The following is a 17,031-nucleotide window of genomic DNA, read 5'->3' as shown; positions in this document are numbered from 1 at the left end:
TCTCCCCATGACATATTCGATATTCCAAACACAGTAACAACAATGGAGACGTTACTAGGCCCGCTCAAGCAAATCGATGAACAACGGGAGGACAGTACTATGTGATAGCACAAGATGACCAAGAGAGGCGCTGAATAAACATATGATCTCCTGACCCTCACCTGAAATGATCTCTGAGAGCAGACCAAGGAATATGCACTGAGCACCGCTGTGGGTGTAGCACAAAAATCAGAAAGAAAAAAAAAGTCGACCATTTTGATTTAGTCCAAAGAAATAGCACAAGATTTGTGCACACACACGCACGCACGCACACATACACACAGGCACACACACAATGTTTTTGTATGTGAAGGCATCCAGGAGAACTAGATTCAGAGAGCTCCCGTGCTCCAGCACAGAGAAACCGTCCCACTCTCCCTCCCACTGCCCCCCTCCCCCCCAGCGGCTGCTGGCACAGGACAGGCTGAGTTCCCCCAAGCCTCAGAGAGCCTCTGTCCAGCTCACCCAGCACCTCCCCCTCCTCTGAAACGCCCACATTAGTTGCCTGGGCAACCAGCAAATCTTTCATCAACAGGAGCAGCTGAAGTCTCAGGCTCCCTTAAGAAGCCTAAATATTCAGTAGAAGCCAAGTTCAGTCTAGGGCTGACCATTAGCAAAGGGGGGTGGAGTGAGCCCAGGAAGGAAGGGAGACTAATTTACACAGCGTATCAGGTCTCAGGCCCTGCCCTTTGTGAAACAGAACAGACTTCAGTCTCTTCTGTGCTCAAATTTGACTGTGCTCCTTTGTCAGCAGAGGCCCTTGGGCAAATCCCCTCCCTTCTCGTGCCTCTTGTCTCTCGGCAGCTTTCTGAGTCTCAATGGCCCAGCTGTAACTCAAAAGAATGCACGTGAAACCATCTGCAAAGTGCTGTGTGAGCTGCTAGTATTCAACCTCTCCACCGAATTGCATTTGACTACTCTGCAGGGAGTAGTCTGCAGTAGGTCTGTGCCAGAGCCCATTTGCCCGGACCACAGAGGCCAGGTACTGGAAGGGGCTGTCCTTGACTCTCCCAGAGACATTATTAATGGGCGTGAATAACCATCCAGTTAGCAGAACATCCTCTTTCTGTTTAAATCAGTTTCCCCAAGATTAATTTTTTTAGAGAATATCACTTAGCTCTTATCACCCCCCATACCAATCGGAAGCGATGGCATGATTCTCAGAAACAATAACAAGACCCTTGAACCACCAGGTATGGTCCTGGTGACTCTCAGTACTACGGAGCCCAAGCAAAACCACAGTGCCAGGCCAAAGCAGAGAACCCAGTTGGCATGAGGAGTCACGTCACCACCATCCTTGAGATTTGGTTGGGAACTTTCCAATTTTTTGAAAAAGCATGCTTGAGCTCTACTTCAGAGTAGCCTTTAACTTTCGTAACAAAGCAAACGTTAGGGAAGGTGACACTGATGTTTTGGTAACATAAAATATCCAGTTATCTGTATCCCACATTGCTTTTTCGTAACAGCATCATTATGATGTCGGTGGGCCCCACGTGTGACTTATGTGAAGTGGGGAGGAGAAAGAGTCACTTTCTCCCTACCCGCCTCTGCCACCCGGGTCCCAGGGTTGCTGGGTTCTTGTCTCGCCTCGCAGAAAGGAATTTCAGGAGTAGACAAGCAGTGAAGTAAATAGATTTTATTTGGAGGATTTTTAGGTATGGAGGGAGGGAGAGGGAGTGAGAGAGTAAAGTTAGACACGAAAGCATGAAAGTACACATCTCAAGAGGGGAGATGCGGGCGACACACGTGCTCGGGAACCACATGTGCTCGGCCACAGGGGCGCAAGCAGCACATGGGCTCAGGCAGCATATGCACGCCCTTCCTTTGTTCAAGGTGGCCTTTATAGGGTTTCTCCAACCTGCCCCCACGTGGGGCTTCTTCCCAGGTAAATGTCCCGTTGCTAAGGAGGTTACCAGGGAGGATGTGAGTGGTGATGGTCTTCTTTGAAATTCCTTTCCTGGCCTTTTGTTCCTAGAGGAGCTTCTTTGGGTCTGTTGCTGGAGCCAGGTGAGGGTCTTATCAAGCCTTAGTTCCTGTTTTCCTATTTTCTGCAGGGCTGGCTTTTTGCCTTGGGAGGGGGCCCTCCCCGTCTACCTGCCTACATCAATTAGAAAGGCAAATATGTACTGAGAAATCCTTCAGTGCTTATAAAGTGAGAAATTGGAAGGGAGACACCCCCTTCCAAACGCAATGCCTCCATTTCTGAGCATGCTGCAGGACCTAGGCCAATGCTTTGTTTCTTTTGTCCCCTCATTTTCTTGAATATGGATTAGTGCTGGCCTGAAGTTAATCATGCCCCACAGGGGCCAAGAGTCCTTGGTGAGCATTTAGTAATAATCAGAGAAACTTCATCCCTCCAAACTAGAGCTTTGTATTTCCGGTGTAGTCAGGACAAGTATTTGAGATGGAGGGATTTTTTTCCCTCCTTTCAAAAATGTCCTTACCTGTCTTCTTTCCCTTCCCTTATTGATATTGTTGCCATCACTGGGATTGTACACGAGCTTGATTGTGTGCCTCTACATTTGGTTGTGGTGCTCACCGGGGTCACAATCTCGTTGTGGTACCTGTACATGCAGCTGTCAGGAACTCACATGCCTGGCCATGGAGCTTGTGCATCTTTTTAGTTGCAGAGCTTGTTGGGGGTTGCAGCCTTTAGTTGGGAACCTCATGTTGACTTGTCCATGTGATATGGCCAGAAATCGCTTGTTCCACCGAGGATAGCGTTCAATACAGCTCTCATGACTGTGCTAGGTGCACATAGGAAGCACTCAGATGGAGCTCTTGGCCTCATGCTGACAAGGCAAATACTTTAGGCACCAAACCATCTCCTAGTCCCCGCCCAACCCTCTCTCCCAGCATTTTTAGATGTTAGAATAGAAGCCAGTGGACGGTGAACACAAAACATGGCTGAAAACATGCCATGAGCCAAAGATTTTGGCAGGTTATTAAAGGTCAGGCCTGTCTTTTTGTCTGTTTTGCAACAAACTTTGAACTCAAAATGAACTCTCCCTGTTGGGTGGTTACCTTGGGAAAAGGAAGCATTCCAGAAGCAGTTGCTTCCTGACACTGGAGTGTTGTCTGGCAAATAGTCCCTGAAGGGTCCCCACTGGAGTAACCCAGTTATCTGGGGTGGCAGGACAGGGCCTGAGCAACACTGTACACTCAGGGCCTTGCATTGAACAGCCTGGTTAACCAAGAACCGCTGGTGGGGCCCCAGGACCTTTTGTTCACCTCTTGGGAGATACCCCGAAAAGCGAGATAAGGGAGCAACACATTGGTGGTTGAGTGTAAAAAGGAGGAAGATAAATATGAAGCTGGGGGAAAGGGGAACCGTTTTGCTGTGTGACTTTTGTGGGCAGGGGGTGGGGGAGATAGAAGAATCTAATCATTTTACTCTTTGTTCCCAACGGCCTGGGTTAGGCCCCACCTGCTGGCGACTGATTAAAACTTGTGAGATGGACTAGGTACCATTTTGGCAAAAATTCATGTACTAGGGGAAGTGGGTATGGAGAGGCGGGGATCTCTCTGAGCACAAAGTCAAAGTCTGTGGGGTGCTCAATGCCAGCCAAACTCCTTTTTTGCATTAGAGCTTTCCTCACAGTCATCCTTTAGACCTTGCAAAATCTTGGCCTCAAGAGAGAATGGCTGAACAGTCACAGGCTGATTTCTCCGGGACACACCAGACTCAGCATAGTCAGTGTATACCACAGGTAGATTCTGATTTGTGCTAAGAGTAGTTTTTTGTTACTGAGTATGGCAAAGCAGGACCTCAAAATGGAGCCACCGAGAAGGAGGAGAGTTGTCTTAAGGGACAAGAGATTGGAGCCATGGGAACCCGCTGCTGTCCCATTTCCACCTGTGGAGAGCAGAACTCCTCCTGACTCCACTCCAGTCCTTCATTTGCCCTGGCGCCCATATCCAGAGCATAGAAAGTGACTTTTGTCTCACAGAGAAATAAGATTGTGCAGTGGGTAAGGCATGTGCATGCATCCAACCTGTTTTTCCCCAGGCACAGTGTATGTACGGTCCCTGCACACTGCCAGAAGTGATCCCTGAACTCACTCATCATGGGAGAATTAATTCACACAATTGAGTTGTAATGGAGGGGTGTAAAAGGGAAGGATATTGGGATCCTTGGGAGAGGGACGTGGGTACACTAGTGAAGTGATAGATTAGTGAAGAGGGAAGTGAGTACTCTAGTGTGTGGTGCTGGAATTATGTGCATGAGAGCCATTATTATTATTATTATTATTTTGCTTTTTAGGTCACACCCAGCGATGCTCAGAGGTTACTCCTGGCTCCGCACTCAGGAATTACTCCTGGCGATGCTCGGGGGACCATATGGAATGCTGGGAATCAAACCCGGGTTGGCCAGGCGCAAGGCAAATGTCCTACCCGCTGTGCTGTTGCTCCAGCCCCGAGCCATTATTAATAGTACAGGAAACCCTAAAACCTCAATCTAAAACTTATAAAAAATTGTTAAAATAAATAAATAAAAGATCATAATACGATTACATACAAATACAAAATACATACAATTCCACCGAAGAAGACAAACACCCTAATTAAAAATGAGTAAAGATCTGAGAAAAAAAAACCTAAGCCAAGAAGATATACAGATTGTGAATAAACATGTATAAAGATGCAAAAGTAATTTATTACTAGGGAAGCAAAATTACAGTGAGAAAGTGATACCCTACTATATACCTATTTAACTCAGATTTTAAAAACAAGAGAAATACATAAGGATAGTGAGATTTTGTAACAACAGATTTATTAGTTACTTATTTATTGATTGTGGGATTACAAAATGTTACAGTCCACTTTGGAAGACTATTCACTTTCTAACAAAGTTAAACATCATCTGAGCAGAAGTCAACACTCACAGATATTATTTACTTAACTGGTTCAGGTACTTATATAACCCTTTAATGACATGTATTACATACTATGCTTTTGTGAAAACTCATGCAAACTTAAGTATAGAATGCAAATCTGTAATGTAAGCAAATAGAAAAGTTGTTAATAGATGGGTAGATTTCAAGATGTAATGTAGAATGTGACAGAGTAACCTAGTTATAGTAAATGTAGGAAACAAACTACAATTGGTGCACACAAAGTTGCTAAATAAAATAATTTTGGAAATGAGCAGAATCTCTAAGATCAAAGGCAAAAGAAATATAACATGAACACTGGAGTCTATTTGACAGAGTTGTTTTCTGGAGGGAGACAGCTTAATGATTCTAAACCCATTACAGTCATTCTGAAATTGGACAATCAGTCAAACAGATCGAAGCCAATTTCTCCTGTTGATTTCGAGGTTACATTTAAGTAAGGGGAGAAGGTTGTAATGACTCATTTGCTTATAGTTTCTTTCCACATTATTTTTTGCCAAATGTAGATTCTCAGTTTAAATAAGTTTCTTATTTTTTCACACTGTTTTACTATTATCACCTTAGTTCCTTAGATAGGAAATAAAGCATTAATTTTCCCTTCTATACTTTAATATTATTGATTGTGTTCTTCCTGATTAAATGTACATTTGATCACTATTTTCATGAAAATAATAAAATGTTGGGTTTGCACAAACATCAAATTGTGAAGTTAATAATAGTCTGAGGGCTGGAAAGATAGCACAGCGGGTAGGGCCTTTGCCTTGCAGCGGCTGATCCGGGTTCGATTCCCAGCATCCTATATGGTCCCCTGTGCATTGCCAGGTGTGACCCAAAAAGAAAAAAAAAAAGTCTGAAAACATCTAGTGCTCTGAGGGAAGATTGACACTGTATTAGAAAATTTTGCTTCTCTGATATTGCAGGTAATTTCACAAACTTTGGTGGAATATAAAAAGAACACGAATATATCACATATATTAGCATTCACTGGTAAAGAAATATAATGGAGGAAGAAACTATGAATTTCAGTGCAAGTCATGTGTTAAGAATGAAAGAGAATTGCAAAATATGAAACTGACGCGAATACTTACACATGGAATTTCATATGGAACCTAAAATTGACAGGATATAACAGTGGCATTTTTAAAAATGTGAAAAAGAGTAGAAATATTCTACAGCTGTGAATATCACATGGAAGTATGTAGCAGAGATGAGACAACATATGTGGAAGGGTTAATAAATGTGGAAGGTGCATAGCAGAGTAATGAATTCTTCCACATTTTTTTAGTAACTCACTGTAAAAACATGGCAATCTAAAAAACATCCAAAAGAACAAAAGCAACCAGTGTTGGCATGGATGTGGGGAGAAGAGTACTCTTCCTTCACTACTGGTGGGAATTGCCAACTGGTTCAGCCTTTTTGGAAAACAATATGGACATTTCTCAAAAACTAGAAATGGAGCTCCCATTTGACTCAGCAATACCACTTTTGGGAATATATCCTGGAGATGCAAAAATAAATAGTAGAAATGACATCTGCACTTGTATGTTTATTGCAGCACTATTCACAATAGCCAGAATCTGGAAAAAACCCGAGTGCCCAAGAACAGATGACTGGTTAAAGAAACTTTGGTACATCTCCACAATGGAATATTATGCAGCTGTTAGAAAAGATGAAATCATGAAATTTGCATAAAAGTGGATGGACATGGATCATGCTAAGTGAAATGAGTCAGAGAGAGAGGGACAGACATAGAACGACTGCACTCATTTGAGGTCAAGGTCACGGTCCTCCCGTTGTTCATCGATTTGCTCGAGCGGGCCCAGTAATATCTCCATCATGAGACTTGTTGTTACTGTGTTTGGCATATCGAATACGTCACGGTGCCAGGCTCTCCGAGAGGGACGGAGGAATCGAACTCGGGTCGGCCTTGTTGACCACTTGTAAGGCAAACGCCCTACCGCTGTGCTATCGCTCTAGCGCCATTTGAGGAATATAAATATATATAACAGAAGGGGAGACTGACACCCAAGGATAGTAGAGATAAGGGTCAGGAGGATGGCTCCATGGCTTGGAAGCTGGCCTCACACGCTGGGGGAAAAGGCAGCTGGGATAGAGAAGGGACCACTAAGTGAATGATACTTGGAGGGCTCGCTTGGGATGGGAGATGGCATGCAGAAAGTAGACTCTGGACCAAACATGATACCAAACTTACAACCTGTATTGCAAACCATAACACCCAAAAGGAGAAAGAGAGTAAAAGGGAATGTAGCTGCCACAGAGGGGTGGGGAGGGGCGCAGGAGGATGGGAGGGATGAAGGGATACTGGGAACATTAGTGGTGGAGAATGGGCATTGGTGGAGGGATGGGTACTCAATCATTGTGTGACTGGAACATAATCACGAAAGTTTGTAAGTCTGTAAAAAAAAAATTATTTTAATGGGAAAAAAATACAAAAACCTGTCAATCTAAAGCCCAGAATTTTCAGAAGCCAGTGTTCCTGGAGATTAAATTGATAATAGATAACTTTCTATTAAAGAAAACTATGATTTGTATGTTCATTTAAGATGAGGTGGTTTATATAATTATTAAGAGGTAACACACTTCACTGAGATTGAGAGAACATATATATAACATTTAGTGTATGTCTTCTTTGTCCTGATTCTAACACGCGGCACAATTTCCCCTTCGATGTTCTGCTGTGGTGCTGTTGGCGTGGCAAAAAGGGCCATTTACAGAGGAAGAGTGCCACCTACTGGCACAAAAGGCACACAACATCCTCCACGTTTGGAAAGCTGATTTCTGTTCCAAGAAGTCTGTAATTTAGGATTACAGCGAAGTTTTTTCGCTAGTAAAAACTGACCCCAATAAAGGGTGTTGGGAGGATCCTCACGGGATGGGAGAAGCATGCTGAAAGTAGACTATAGACCGAACATGATTGCCACTCAGTGCCTCTTTTGCAAACCTCAGCACCCAAAAGGAGAGAGAGAACAAAATGCCCTGCCACAGAGGCGGGATGGGGTGGGGGTTGGGGGGAAGGAGGGTGGGAGGGATACTGGGATCATTGGTGGTGGAGAATGGGCACCGGTGGAGGGATGGGTACTCGATCATTGCATAACTGGAACCCAAGCACAAAAACTTCTAAGTCCACAACTGTACCTCATGGTGTTTCACTAATAAAAATTAAAACACACACACACACACACACATAACAACAACAACAACAACAACAAAACCTGACCCCAAAACTTGACTTAGCCCATTTTCTTACAAAAAATATTTTCATATTTCAGGTAGTGGGCAGCCACATTTAATTTACACTACATCATTTTATTAGCAGAAACGGAGGGAAAAAGATTGATAAAGTAAAGTGAAAAACTGGTCCAAGAGGCTGGAATCATCTCTCCACCCTCCATTTACATACTATGGACACTTTAAGCAGAAGAGCCGCCCCTTAGAAATACAAAGGAACAGGGAATACCAGCGGTTGAAGGTTCATTGTATCTTGCTCTAAGAATTCACAGAATGTGCTTGCCTAATAAAATAAAGGTTTCTCAGTTTGCATTATTAATTTAGGAAATATCAGCATCTATTAATTGCACGAACAAAACTTGTCAAGTTCTCAGTAATGGTTTGGAATTTAAAGAAGGACTGGAGCGATAGCACAGCGGGTAGGGCGTTCGCCTTACAAGCGGCCAACATGGCCGACCCGAGTTCGATTCCTCCGCCCCTCTCGGAGAACCCGGCAAGCTACCGAGAGTATTCGATATGCCAGACACAGTAACAACAAAGTCTCCAATGGAGACGTTACTGGGTCCGCTCGAGCAAATTGACGATCAACGGGAGGGGCTTTACCTTTTTTACCTTTACCTGAATTAAGAATTTTAAGGAATGCTGTCTTTCACCCCTTGCTCACATTTCGTAACTTAGGCCATCCTATTAGCTTTTAAGTATTTCAAGAGACCACATCTTCGACCAATCCAACTCTCTAGACCTAAGTTATTTAACCTACCTTCATTTCTGATGCAAATAACATTTCAATCATCTCACACTTTATTGTTTCAGAAAATCATATTAGTGCTGATATTTTAATGACATCTATATTTCAGTCAAGCTTTATGTTATTTTTTCCCCATTACCAGATAAGCTTTTAAAAATGTAATAAAAATATACCAAACAATATGTCTGGCTTTAAAGCTTTAGTAAAAACTTATTTTGCTCAGAATCAACTTTTCTGATAATAAAATGACAGTGTAAATTAAATTAAAACTTGATATGAAACATGGGATACATGGAGCTATGACAGAGAGAGGATGAAAATGAATCTTGAACCACACAAACGCAAGACAATGGTGTCTTGTCTTGGAAAGAAAGTTGTGATTCCTTTTAAAGCATTTGGGGCTTTTGATGAGAAAATGTATGCTACTACTACATCGTGTCATACTAAGTCCTCTTTAGCATCACACCTCAGACACTGGAGGGAAAGACAGAGAAAAGCATCTTCACTAAATTCCATGTGGGAGGTTCCAGAGGAAGTTTCTGCTGAGCTGCAGGCGAGAGAAATCAGTTAAAAGGCTGGTTTGAAGAGGGTCTCTTCTGGAATCAGGGAGTCCTGAGGCAGTCAGGGTCCATGAAACATCATTAGAATGGTGACAATCAGGTTCTTTTTGTTTGCTTTTAAATCCACAAGAAAACTCAAGTCCAAAATAATAACTTCTAAGAACCATCCCCTAATGGGTCACTAAAAATTTTTAACAGGCCGATGAGAGAAATTTTATACTTCCTTTTTCAGAACAACTTAGTTCTGTATGAATATTAAAACATCAAAATCAGGTGGCGCATTTAAAAAGATGAGGACAGTTCTAATGAACTGGGTTAGCACCCAGAAGAACAAAGCAGCTGTTATTATTGAGCCTTAGGCAACAATCACCATTGTGTGATTCAATATTTGTTTTTATCCTCTCTGTCATAGCCCCTAGTATCCAAAATCCTTATCAAGTTTTCATTTAATTTACACTATGCCATTTTATTAGCAGAAAAGTTGATTCTGAGCAGAAAAAAATTTCAATTTTATAACATCCAGGCCTATATTTCTCCTTTGTGCCTTTACACACATTGACTTTGGCTTTCCATGAAAGTTGAAGTGAGAAACCAAAATAAAACCGTAAGAACCGTCACGAAAAATGGTGCAGTCTCAATGCTTACTTTTACTTCCCTTTGCTTGTATTAACCTCAGGAAAATCTTAACCCATAAACCACAAACTAAAAAGGAAATCACACGCACACACACACACACACACACACACACGAAATGAGAAATCTTGAATGAGTAAAGAAAAGGACACAGATGGCCACAAGAAGAATCACTACAAACCACTCACTTTTTGAGCAACTAAAGTTCACTAATTTTTATAAAGCAAGTTTCAACAGGGATACAGCATAAAACAATAATATCACTTGATCACTTGACATCCCGTTACTCATCGATTTGCTCGAGCGGGCACCAGTAACGTCTCCAAGTGTCAAGTGATAGTGTAGCCCAATGGCATCTGCTCGCTCCAGGAACATGAAGAGCCTCAAACCGATCATTCAGGGTCTTGATGAAGAAGTCTGACCATCTCATAGATGGGCGGCCACACGATCTTTTGACGTCCCAGGGAATCCAGTCGGTAATGGCTCTAGTCCAGGGGTTGTCTCCAAATTGCATTACGTGTCCAGTCCATCTGATTTTCAACACCTTGGCAAATGAGACAGCGTCCCTGATTCTTGATTGCCGACAGAGGTCGGAACTCTGCATTCTTTCTCTCACTTGAGTGGAGCATGATATTCCAAGCATAGCTCTTTCAATTCCTCTTTGGGAGACCCGAATAACGTTCTCATCCTGTTTTTGTAGGGCCCAGGTCTCTGACACGTATGTTAATGCAGGAACAGTGTCATCGAAGAGGTGTGCCCGGAGCTGGAGGTTCTTCGTCCTCTTAGCTATTTCTTCTACACTCTTGAAGGCGTTCCAAGCCGCTCTCTTCCTTCTGTGCAACTCAGGTGCCAGGTCATTCATCATATTGACTTCTCGACCTACCTACACATAACTGTTGCATTTGGAGATGTTCGTTCCGTTGAGAGCTAATGGAACATCAGGAATGAGTCCATTTCTCATAAACATTGTCTTCATGAGATTCAGCTGCAGTCTGACCTTCCCACACTCATGGTCGAAGTCAGCCAGCATTTGTGCCACTTGGCTAATGTTTGGTGTTATTAGAACAATGTCATCATTGTTCAAACACGAAGCGGAGTTGGTGTAGTTGCCAACTACACTCCCATCTTCACTCCCATTCCTTCCCATTCCAGTCGTCACATGACATTCTCCAGGGTGGCACTGAAGAGTTTCAGTGAAATGGTATCACCCTGCTGAACCCCTTTCTTGACATCAATGATTATTTCTTTGTAGAATGGTGAGATCCTGGCAGTGAATCCATAATACAGCTCACAGAAGATCCTGATGTATTGAGTTTGAATGCCCTGTTTGGCTAGGGCTTCGATGACCGCTTCAGTCTCAACAGAATCAAAGGCCTTCTTTAAATCAATGAACATTAGACAGAGTGGCATCTTGAACTCTCGAGAAACCTTAATGAGCTTGGTTATCGTGTGGATATGGTCGATCGTGCTAAATCCTTCTCGGAAACCGGCTTGCTCGCATGGTTGTCCTTCATCTAGTGTTCTGCCAATCCTAATCAGGATGACTCCGGTGAACAGCTTGTAGACGACAGATAACAGAGAGATCGGGCGACAGTTGTCAATGTCGTGGATGTCTCCCTTCTTGTATAGTAGAACAGTCCTGCTGGTTTTCCATTGTATCGGAACCTTGCATTCAGACAGGTAGCGTGTGAAGAGCAGAGCCAGTGTATTGATGAGTACTGACAGAAGGTTCTTCAGGTGTTCTGGTCTGACCTTGTCGGGGTGGGTGCTTTTGCTTCTTTACCAATGAAATGGTGTGTTGGATTTCGGAAGGGAGAATGTTGGAAACGACATATCCACCCTGCAGAATTTGGTATGTGGACAGGTGGAAGTCACTATCGAAGAGATCCGAGTAGAAGTCATGGATAATCTTCTCCATTGCCCCTTTTTTTTGAAAGAGTAAATTTAAAAATATTAAAAAACTTGCTTCGACTAGATATCGAGAATGATTTCATAGTGAAATGAAGTTAAATATAAATATGAAATTCAAATACCAAAGAAAACATTTAAAGGTTAGGGATAAAATATAGTTTTATGTAGGTATGAATTTTAAATTTGAATGTTTTAATTTTTTAAAGTTTAATTTACTTAACATGGGCCGGAGAGATAGCACAGTGGGTAGGGCGTTTGCCTTGCATGCGGCTGACCCGGGTTCAATCCTCAGCATCCCATATGGTCCCCCAAGCACCGCCAGGAGTAATTCCTGAGTGCAAAGCCAGGAGTAACCCCGGAGCATTGCTGGGTGTGACCCAAAAAGCAAAAATAAAAAAAATTTACTTAACATGATATTAAAACAAAAACTGTTCCATTTCAATATCTAAATATTAAAAACTATACATCAGAAATTATTAAATCACTATCCATACAATTATTTAATTATTAATCATTAATTAAATTATCGGAAGTAGTCTAATCCAACTTTGTTTTTTCAGCTTCTAGTATTCTAGTAACGCCTGCACTTAAACGCGGGTGTAGAGAGTCCCGGGACTGTGCCAGGCTGCCCCAGCGCATCCTCAGGGCTTGTGGCCCCTGGAGTCGCGCCCGCCCTCACCCCGCGGGGATCCGGGACCTCAAGGCGCTACAGCTGTGCTCGCGCCCTTGGCTCAGAATTTGCCCTCCCGGCTCAGAAACGTCCGATTCTGTGCGAACAACCAACCATGCCCGGATCCCTAGCCTCCCCTCTCTCAAAAACCCAAACAGTTGCCTAAAAACGCTTTTGCTAGCGTTTCCAGAAGAGAGCCAAGCACCAAATCAGGCGGAAGGGCTGCCAGGCAGTCGTGGGCTCCCTCTGCCCGGGCGATGCGGCGGGGAAGGAGCTGCCGCGGCCGCCGCGGTGGCGCGGGGCTTTTCTGCACTATTAAAGCAGCCGGACCGCCGCGATGTCCGCTCAGCGACGCGCCTGGGCTGCCGACTTGGACCCGCGCCCAAACGCCCAGGAACGGCACCCGCGCGCCCTCTCGTGGCCATCCGCAGGATCCCGCTTGCTGGGAACCAGCCCAGAGAAAAAGCGCCGCCAGGAGCCGTCACCGTGCCAGCGCGCCCCCTCGAGGACGCTCAGGGAAGCACTGAAGCTCGCTATGGTCCCCAGGTACTTGCTGATGGCAGGAGTGATGCTCTACCTCCTTCCTGCGTGCACTCAAGAATGGAGCCAGGCTCTGCAAAAGAGGGACAAGAGGGAAATCGCTATGCTTCTGAGTCAGCTGCAAAACACCCCGTCTCACTCATGCCTGAATGACAGAGAAAACTTCCAATTTCCTTGGAAGAGAGGCAATAGTACCCCAATCCAGAAGGGCCAAGGCACCTGTCTCTACCAACTGATGCTCCAGCAGATCTTCATGCTCTTCAGCACTGAGCACGGCCTCGATACCTGGAACCACAGCGTCCTGGAGAAGCTACTCTCTAGCCTTCATCACAGCCTGGAACATCTAGAGCGCAAAGAAGAGGGCAGCCCAGTTTGTCTCTCTTTGGGGATTGTTCTGAGAAAGTACTTCCGAAGAATCAAGCTGTATCTGAATCAAAAGAAACACAGTGCGTGTGCCTGGGAGATTGTCAGGGGGGAAATTCAAGCCTCCTTTGCCCTCATGAAACAATCATCGAAGAGAATTTAGCACACCAGAAGAAGGGTGTATCTGGTATTCTCAAATCAATTCAAATGCTGTTAAGACCTGAAAGGAAACCAATTTTTGTATCAGCGGGCAAATATTTGAGAGGCAAAAGGTGGCATTATTTTAGCAATATATCATCAAGTATCTGTTAAAGAGAAGAACATGATCAATTTTATTAAATAAATAATTTTTATAACTACAAATTGTATTTAAGTTCTTGGGATTGTGGGTGGTAGCACCCATTCACAGTGGTCGCGAGGCACTCCCATTCCTCTGTTTTTTGTTTCAAATCTGTGCTCTGCTTCCTTAACCAGTCAATATTCTTTATCTCTAATCAGACTCTGTTAACTTGTAAATACTGCTTTTCTCTTCTCCTTATATCCTTTGCACAGCTAATTCAGAGAAATTTCCTTTTTGTATTTCCTAACACAGTTAGGAAGATAGTTAATGCTGTGTTTTTGTAAATTGGGAGTAAATTGACTTAGAAAAATATTCACTCCTGGGCATCTGTTTTCTTGACTTAAGCCTTAGCTGCCCTTACTTCTAGCACCCAAATGGAGGGTCTCCATGAAGGACTGAATGGACCCAGGCCAAGCTGTCAGCTACCCTGGCATTGAAATGGGCCAGGTCAAAGCGCCATAATACTTCACTATAAATTAATAGCATGGTCGTGAACAAATTGTGTCATGATCCAAAAAGAAACAACCAGATTAGGACCCTGCTAGGGTTAGGAAAGACTAATCTGGCCTGAGCACTGCAGTCTAAGTTCTCTAGCAGATGTCCCATGAGAGCCACCCTACAAGCTTAATGTATTTCTTACTGTGTCCATACAATATGACTAATATTATTAATTAAGATGAATGTTTAAATGGTTATTGGACTATTGAAAGGAGAAAGCCTCTGGGTGAAATTTCGCTCTTGAGTCTGATCTGCTGGCTGGAGGTGATCATAAAAGGCTTTGATATGTGGATTGTGCTACCCCACCTTGGTGTGGTCGCTACCCCTAATGCTGGAGTTGGGAGAGACTAGACAGAGACCAAGGTGGTGAGTCTGAGCTTGAAGAGATGAGTGATAAAGGCAGGAGGAGATAGGAATGATGAGCTTAATGAGATGAATGGGCACGTGGGGAAAATGAAATAAATGGCCACTGATAACAGCCAGCTTGGCCCTCGTTTCCTCCTTTGCCCATGGCATTGGTCCTGGTGGGGTAGTGGCAGGAGACTACAGGACTCAGGCGGGAGAGAGAGCTTCAGGATTCCTAGTCATTTAGTGATTACACCTCCTCTTCTACCCCCTCCTCCCCTCCTCTTCCTCCTCCTCTTCCTTCTCCTCTTCCTCTTCCTTCTTTCTCCTCTTTCTTCTCTTTCTCCTCCAACTCCTCCTCCTTCTCCTTCCTCCTCTTCTGTCCTCCTCCTCCTCTTCCTCCTGCTTCTATCTCTGTTTTTCTCTCTTCTCTTTTGAGCATTATGATTTTCAATACAGATACTGAAAGGGCATCATGTATATACCTTTACCAACTTTAAACACTCAGTGGTTCTTGTCCAGAGTGATTTGTTCTAACTATTATTCTCTTACTGGTCCCCTCTCAATCCTAACTACTCTTTCACTCTCACCTGCATGTCGCGCAAAGCTCTAACCATTGACTAGTGTGACCAGTTCCTGTATATAGACTTTGTAGCCAACATTTATGTTGTGTCTACACACATATTAAATTTTGCTTTCTTGTGTAGTTTCTTTATCCTGACCTTATGGCCCCAGTGAAGAGAACCATATGGACCTATAGGAATGTCACTAATAGGAACATATCAGAGAAGCTCCTTTGTTAATATACATCACTCTCTACAGTAAATCAAATGTAAATTAAAACTATCTGTTTTTAGTAGATAATTGCAAGGAAGGGCTGGTTACCCAAAACATATACAGACACCCACAATTCTTCCTACATCAACTAAGTAGTGTGTAGACAGTGGAAGACACAGGTCTGAAACTTTGTTTCTCAATTATAGAACAATATCATTAAGGAAAAAGAGTGCACTCTTATGTCTACCTAAACACACTTTTGTCTTTTGGACAAAGAATTTTTTCAATGGCTGCTAAGCATACATTTGGATTGAGTCATACAAATTTCCTAGTAAATTTTTGAGTCATACAAATTTCCATACAAATTTTTCTGCCCCCCCCCCCCCCCAAAGATTGAAAACATTGTTTCATGCCACATGGAGAAAACTTAAACGAAAACCAGAAAATGGGAAGTAAAAGTAGAGGGCAAAAGTAGAGGGCAAAAGTGAAAATCTGGGTACCCTATTTAAGGGTTGTACTCAGAGACCGGCTTCAGAGAATCCAGACTCCAAGGTTCACCCCGAAGCTCAGCCAGACCAGCGCCTTCCTCCTGTTCCCAATGGCCCTCCTGCTGCCTCTGCTCCTGGCCCTGGTGGCACTCGGCTGGGGCCCTGCTGGCTCTCTGGGCTGTGTCCTGCCTCACAAGCACGTCCTGGTCGGCAGGAGGAACCTGGAGCTGCTGGGCCAGATGAGGAGAGTGTCCCCGTTGTCCTGTCTGCGGGACAGAAGAGACTTCGGGTTCCCCTGGGAGGCGGTGGCCGACGACCAGTTGCAGAAGGCCCCGGCCATGTCTGCGCTGCGCGAGATGCTCCAGCAGCTCTTGCAGCTCTTGCTGAGAGAGGACTCGGCGGCTGCCTGGAATCCGGCCCTCCTGGAGCCGCTGCGCACGGGGCTCCACCGGCAGCTGGAAGACCTGGACTCGTGTTTGGTGCAGAGGAGGGCAGATGACGGCTCTGCCCCTGGCGTTTGGAGCTCTACCCTGGCCATGAAGAGGTACTTCCGGGGCATCGCTCGCTACCTGAGAGAGAAGAAATACAGCGAGTGTGCGTGGGAGGTGGTCAGAGTGGAAGTCATGAGATCCCTGACGCTCTCGGCAGCCTTGCAAGGAAGCTGGAGCATTAAGGATGAAGACCTGGAGTCATCGGGAATTGCACCTCAATGAGGAACATGCCATCAGACATTGCATACGTCTACGGACATTTGAAAAGCTTCTTACACCAACTTTAATTATATGATTTATTGAAATGATTCAGCTAATTCTTTATCCATGTTATTAGTTGAGTGCATGTTCAAATATATTCAGCCTCAGGGTTATCCATTCTCAGAGAGGATCACCAGGATGTTATTTATTTATGTATTTATTATTAATTTTATTCTCAAATGACCATATTTATAGTTACATATAATATATAAATAGACTTTGT

General features: G+C 43.9%; 2 protein-coding genes across 2 annotated transcripts; both read left to right on the top strand.

Annotated features, from left to right (window-relative positions):
* Positions 1 to 13,042: 13,042 nt before the first annotated feature.
* On the top strand, positions 13,043 to 13,771 carry LOC130026560 (interferon alpha-21-like). Its single transcript, XM_056117414.1, has one exon. The coding sequence runs from the start codon at positions 13,043 to 13,045 to the stop codon at positions 13,769 to 13,771; it is 729 nt and encodes a 242-aa protein (XP_055973389.1).
* Positions 13,772 to 16,166: 2,395 nt separating this feature from the next.
* On the top strand, positions 16,167 to 16,769 carry LOC130026559 (interferon omega-1-like). The gene has a single exon (XM_056117413.1). The coding sequence runs from the start codon at positions 16,167 to 16,169 to the stop codon at positions 16,767 to 16,769; it is 603 nt and encodes a 200-aa protein (XP_055973388.1).
* Positions 16,770 to 17,031: the final 262 nt, after the last annotated feature.

This window comes from Sorex fumeus, unplaced genomic scaffold, assembly GCF_029834395.1.
Source record: "Sorex fumeus unplaced genomic scaffold, SorFum_2.1 ptg000034l, whole genome shotgun sequence".
NCBI lineage: Eukaryota > Metazoa > Chordata > Mammalia > Eulipotyphla > Soricidae > Sorex > Sorex fumeus.
This window is presented reverse-complemented; position numbering and strand designations above follow the sequence as displayed.

Coding starts and splice junctions, on each gene's coding strand:
- LOC130026560 (XM_056117414.1), top strand. CDS start 13,043: ATGTCCGCTCAGCGACGCGCCTGGGCTGCCGACTTGGACCCGCGCCCA.
- LOC130026559 (XM_056117413.1), top strand. CDS start 16,167: ATGGCCCTCCTGCTGCCTCTGCTCCTGGCCCTGGTGGCACTCGGCTGG.